General features: G+C 45.9%; 1 protein-coding gene across 1 annotated transcript in view; it reads right to left on the reverse strand.

The window, feature by feature from the left end:
- The window catches only part of LOC108530866 (tripartite motif-containing protein 60-like), a 7,136-nt gene extending 3,439 nt beyond the window's left edge, over window positions 1–3,697 (reverse strand). The window contains 2 exon segments of the mRNA XM_017873939.1: window positions 2,746–2,883; window positions 3,589–3,697. Coding sequence (XP_017729428.1) covers window positions 2,746–2,752 — 7 coding nt within the window. The 5' untranslated portion in view covers window positions 2,753–2,883; window positions 3,589–3,697.
- Between the last annotated feature and the right edge of the window lie 2,278 nt (window positions 3,698–5,975).

Genomic DNA, 5,975 nt, shown 5'->3' on the forward strand with positions numbered 1-5,975 from the left:
GGGCGACAGAGCGAGACTCCGTCTCAAAAAAAACAAAAAAAAAAAGTATTATAAGACAATCTCAGAAAATCTCAAGAGCACATACAAATTTAGGTGAATCCATATAATTCTATTATCCCATGTTATATTTTATTACATGAAATACATACATATATAGAGATATGTATATTTACTTGCATATAAAGCACATTTGGCCAGGCATGTTGGCTCACACCTGTAAGCCCAGCACTTTTGGAGGACAAGGCAGCAGATCACTTGAGATCAGGAGTTCGAGACCAGCCTGGCCTCATGGTAAAACCCTGTCTCTACTGAAAATACAAAAATTAGCTGGGTATGGGTGTGGTGGCATACACCTGTAATCCCAGGTACTTGGAAGTCTGAGACAGGAGAATCACTTGAACCCAGGACGTGGAGTTTGCAGTAAGCTGAGATCATGTCACTGCACTCCAACCTGGGCAACAGAGCAAGATTCTGTTTCAAAAAAAACCCCAAAGCACATTAATATTTAACCTAAAAGTTGTTATGTCTTATAAGGTTGCTAATCTTCAAATGATTGATAAAGGCAGTAACTTCCAACAGGTTCACTGTAGTAGTGGTGTGCTTCAGAAATTTTCCTATACTAATTCTGGAGTAAGACAGAAATTTCAGGATTTTAAAATATATCCTTTACTTTAAATAGTCAGCCCTCTGTATCAGCAAGTTCAGTATCCACTAACACAATCGACTGTGGATACAATTGAAAACACAGTATTCCTGGGATGCAGAATCTGCATCCATTGGTCTTGAGCATTCACGGATTTTGGTATCTTCAGGGTGCCCTGGAACCAATACCCTGTGTATATCCAAGGATTAGAGTACATTTAACTTGTGAAAAATTCGAACACAGAACTACAAAAAATAAGGACAATGGCCGGGCATGGTGGCTCACAATTGTCATCCCAAAACTTTGGGAGGCAAGGTGGGTAGATCCCTTGAGCCCAGGAGTTCGAGGCCAGTTTGAGCAAAATGGCAAAATCTCATCTCAAGAAAGGGAAGGGGAAGGGGAAAGGAAAGGAAAAAAAAAAGGAAAAAGGAAAGGAAAAGAAAAGAAGAAAAGAGAGGAGAAAGAAAGAAAATAAAGAATACTGTCTCTTATAAACTCCTCTTCCCACCATCCCACACTAAGTGAGGATATGGTAACTCCCAATTCTTAATACTTTTTTTTTTTCCCACGCGGAGTCCCACTCTGTCTTCCAGGCTGAGGGGTAGTGGCACGATCTTGCCTCATTGTAACCTCCACCTCCTGGATTCAAGTGATTCTCCTGCCTCAGCCTCCCAAGTAGCTGGGATTACAGGCATGTGCCACTACACCTGGCTAATTTTTGTACTTCTAGTAGAGGTGGAAAGGTTTCCCCATGTTGGCCAGGCTAGTCTTGAACTCCTGGCCTCAGGTGATCTACCCACCTCGGCCCCCCAAAGTGCTGGGATTACAGGTCTGAGTCACTGCGCCTGGCCTGCTACTTTCAAATGGGTACTTTTGAGCAGAGCAAGAAAGACAGAAAGTGCGTGGGAATAGGGATGAGGTTGCATAGGGTGTTCAGTGCCAGGCCTCTAAGCCCAAGCTAAGCCATCATATCCCCAGTAACCTGCACGTAGACATCCAGATGGCCTGAAGCCACTGAAGAGCCACAGAAGTGAAAATAGTGCTTAACTGATGACATTCCACCATTGTGATTTGTTTCTACCCCACCCTAACTGATCAATGTTCTTTATAATCTTCCCCACCCTTGAGAATGTACTTTGTGAGATCCACCCCCCTGCCCCCAGAACATTGCTCAACTCCACCGCCTATACCAAAACCTGTAAGAAGTCATGATAATCCCATCACCTTTGCTGACTCCTTTTTCGGACTAAGCCCACCTGCACCCAGGTGAAATAAACATCCATGTTGCTCACACAAAGCCTGTTTGGTGATCTCTTCACACGGACACATGAAACACTCAGAGATTGGAAAAAACTGAGGCTGAAGAAATTTTAAGAATCTTGCCCAATGTCAACAGTTAGTAAACTGCAGAGCATCATTACAAAAAATTGTAAAATCAGAAGAAAAAATATATTTTTAAGAAAACATGAGGCCGGGTGTGGTGGCTCAAGCCTGTAATCCCAGCACTTTGGGAGGCCGAGGCTGGCGGATCACGAGGTCAGGAGATCGAGACCATCCTGGCTAACACGGTGAAACCCCGTCTCTAGGAAAAAATACAAAAAACTAGCAGGGCGAGGTGGCGGGCGCCTGTAGTCCCAGCTACTCGGGAGGCTGAGGCAGGAGAATGGCATAAACCCGGGAGGCGGAGCTTGTAGTGAGCTGAGATCCAGCCACTGCACTCCAGCCTGGGCCACAGAGACTCCGTCTCAAAAAAAAAAAAAAAGAAAACATGTATAAAAAAGGACTCTAGCACGGTGCAAAGGACACGAGAGGTATTCACTCCAGGTATCATTGTGTCCCCCTTCCCCTAATCATACACACAAAGCAGTCTTCTCTACTATTTAAAATCAGGACATTAAGTGAACAGAACAGCTCTGTACACACGGTCACCACCCTAGTTTAAAACACTTATGTCTCTCTCCTAGATACACAATGGTGCCTCCAATTTCTTAAGTCTGTAGCTAAATTGATCTTTTCAAATACAAATAGAATCCTTTCATCTTCCAAGTGAAAACATTCCACTGGTCTTTTATTACTTTATGGAGGCAGTTCTCAAACCTTACCTTGCATTATAATAACGTGGAGGTCTTGGTGTAAGATTGCTTGGGCCACCTCCCCAGCTTCTGATTCAGTAGGGCTATTTTTTTCCTAGGTTCCCAGGTGATGTTGCTGGCCTGCGGACTGTACTTTGTGAACCTACGCTTTAAGGAAAACAAAGCAAAAAGATCCATTAAGTCTAGCCGGAGTTTTTTGCCTAGCTCCCCATCATGTCATATATCACAGTTATAATGTGATTTTACAGCTACTCTGCAATTCTTTACCTAACGTGTAAAAATCCCTCACCAGGCAGCAAGCTTATTGGTGGGAATATGTCTCTAGCTTGTTTAAGGAATAAATAAAACCTGTGGTAGATTCCAAGCTCTGTTTCAACCATCATCATACTGGCTGATTGGTAACATGCCTGCACCTAAAGTGCCTCATCTACAAAGAAGAAGTAATAATTCGTACCTGTAAGACCCTTGTGAGGATTAACGGATGCTTACATAGGTCCAGGGTACAGGCGATGTAGGCTGGTGGGTTCTCAACTGGCCGCTACCACTTCACTCCCTTAACTCCCCAAACCCCACTCCCAAACACGTACATTAACTCTTTGAAGAAACATGGCCACTTCATAAACCCTAACTTGGATCGTAACATTGAAAGCTTGATTGACGCAGGCCCACCACACCCGTTCTAACGCTACAATCTTGAATTTCTCACAAAAGCCTCGCCAGATAATAAGAAAATCCAGTCGTGGGCAGGCAGCGACTCGGAGGTCTGGGCACAGAGAATGTTCAGGAAGTCCTGCCCAGTTAGGCCTCCTGTCGAGACCCTTCTGGGCCTTTCCTGCGGCCTTCTCAGCTCACCTGAAGCAGACAGATCGGTAACCCCGGCCACTGGATGCGTAGGAGCCACCGAGCCGGCCAGGAAGGACTCACACCCCAATCTCACCAAGTTCGCGGCTTCCTGCCTGGGGCTCAGCCTGCGCGGTGATTGGCGGTTCCTCCGGAAGTGGGCGGGAAGGCTCTGCGCATGCTCTGTGACCCCGGGTGCAGGGACAGTGTGAAGAATGTGAGAGCTGAGGGCATACTCCTCTGTGATGAGGGTCCAGTTGACCCCAGCTAACATTTAATTCCCCTGGCTATCTTTTCAGATTTTTTTTTTTTGAGACGGAGTCTCGCTCTGTCACCCAGGCTGGAGTGCAGTGGTGTGATCTCGTCTCACTGCAAGCTCCACCTCCCGGGTTCACGCCATTCTCCTGCCTCAGCCTCCCGAGTAGCTGGGACTACAGGTGCCCACCACCACGCCTGGCTAATTTTTTTGTATTTTTAGTAGAGAAGGGGTTTCACAGTGTTAGCCAGGATGGTCTCGATCTCCTGACCTCGTGATCCGCCCGACTTGGCCTCCCCAAGTGCTGGGATTACAGGCATGAGCCACTGCGCCCGGCGGATCTTTTCAGATTCTTATAATTTTTTATCAGACTTGAGGGTCCAAGTAAGTCTTATCATTTTTGATCAAACTTGAGGGTCCAAGTAAGTCTGCAAGTTGATTTTAAAAGCTTCACCAGCACAGCATCCCCTCCCAGATGGTGAGAGAGTGGAGAGCTTTGCAGGGTCAACTGTTTCCCATAGCCTGGGGTCACAGGGTGGAGTCCTTGAGCATCCTTTACCCTTGAAAGAGGAACAAACTCCCCTTTGGATTAGTTTGCATCTCAGTGGATGAGTGGGTGGATCTCGCGTGCCCTGTGGGATTGTGCCCCACCCTATGAACTCAGGTTCACCTGAGGAAGTGACATGTCAGGCAGAATTTGAGGCATGAAGAGGCGTTCGTTGGATCAATTCCACCGTTGAAGTCTTCAAGGCTGAAGGAAGAGCTAATGTGGAGCCTCTCAACTTTAAAGAATTTAGTACAGGCCGGGCATGGTGGCTCACACCTGTAATCCAAGCACCTTCTGAGGCAGAGGTGGGAGGATCACTTGAGAGTAGGAGTTCAGGACAAGCCTGGGTAACATAGCCAGGCCTTGCCTCTACAGAAAATGTTTTAGAAATGATGATTTTTAAAAACTTGGTACAAGAGGAACTGAAAGAGGCCGTTTGGCTAGCACTAAAATGTAGGGAGGTGTAAGAAGTAGAAAAGATAGAAAACAGCTTTTGTGAGGCTGATGAGATGGGCGAGAATGAATGCTGCAAGGCCCTTTAGGCAAAGTTGAGGATTTTTGCTTTTATCAAATGCAAAGGAAAGCTGGTCAAGCATTTTAAACATGATGTAATAATAATTTGAACTGCGAAATAGTGACTTTACAATTCGGGAAAAAGACCTGTTGATGCCTTCAATAGATCCTAGAAAGGGTGTGTGATGGGCAGTTAAATAGAGGTGTGACCTAGACAATCAACAGATAAAGTCTGGTTCCTAAACTTTTGAAATTCCAGTGGCTCCTGAAAAAGAAAGAAAAAGAAATACCAGTAGCAGCAGCTTCCCCCATATTACTTTGTGGTGGGGTGGGTGCATGGTATGTATGTATGTATGTATGTATGTATGTATGTATTTATGTATTTATGCCCAGGCTGGAGTGCAGTGGCGCCATCTTGGCTCACTGCAACCTCTGCCTCCTGGGTTCAGCCTCCCGGGTTCAAGCGATTCTTCTGCCTCAGCCTCCCAAGTAGCTGGGATTACAGGCCCACACCATCATGCCCAGCTAATTTTTTGTGTTTTCGGTACAGGTGTTTCACGGGTGTTTCACTGTGTTGGACAGGCTGATCTCGAACACCTGGGCTCAAGCAATCCATCCGCCTCAGGTTCCCATAATGCTGGGATTACTTACAGATGTGAGCCACCATGCCCAGCATGTATGTTGTAGTATTTAAGCTGAAACTATGCACCCGGGCATGGTGGTTTCTTTCCCCGTCACAGTACATGGCATTACAAATTACTTAAGATTGCTGGGCACGGTGCTCACGCCTGTAATCCCAGCACTTTGGGAGGCTGAGGCGGGCGGATCATGAGGTCAGGAGATCAAGACCATCCTGGCTAACACGGTGAAACTTCATTTGTACAAAAAATACAAAAAATTAGCCAGGCTTGGTGGTGGGCACCTATAGTCCCAGCTACTCGGGAGACTGAGTCAGAAGAATGGAGTGAAACCGGCAAAGCTTGCAGTGAGCCGAGATCATGCCACTGCACTCTAGCCTAGGCGACAGAGTGAGACCCCGTCTCAAAAAAAAAAAAAAAAAAAAAAAAAATTAAAAAATTTAAA

The sequence above is a fragment of the Rhinopithecus bieti genome, unplaced genomic scaffold (genome assembly GCF_001698545.2).
Source record: "Rhinopithecus bieti isolate Rb0 unplaced genomic scaffold, ASM169854v2 scaffold_5260, whole genome shotgun sequence".
In the NCBI taxonomy this organism is placed as follows: domain Eukaryota; kingdom Metazoa; phylum Chordata; class Mammalia; order Primates; family Cercopithecidae; genus Rhinopithecus; species Rhinopithecus bieti.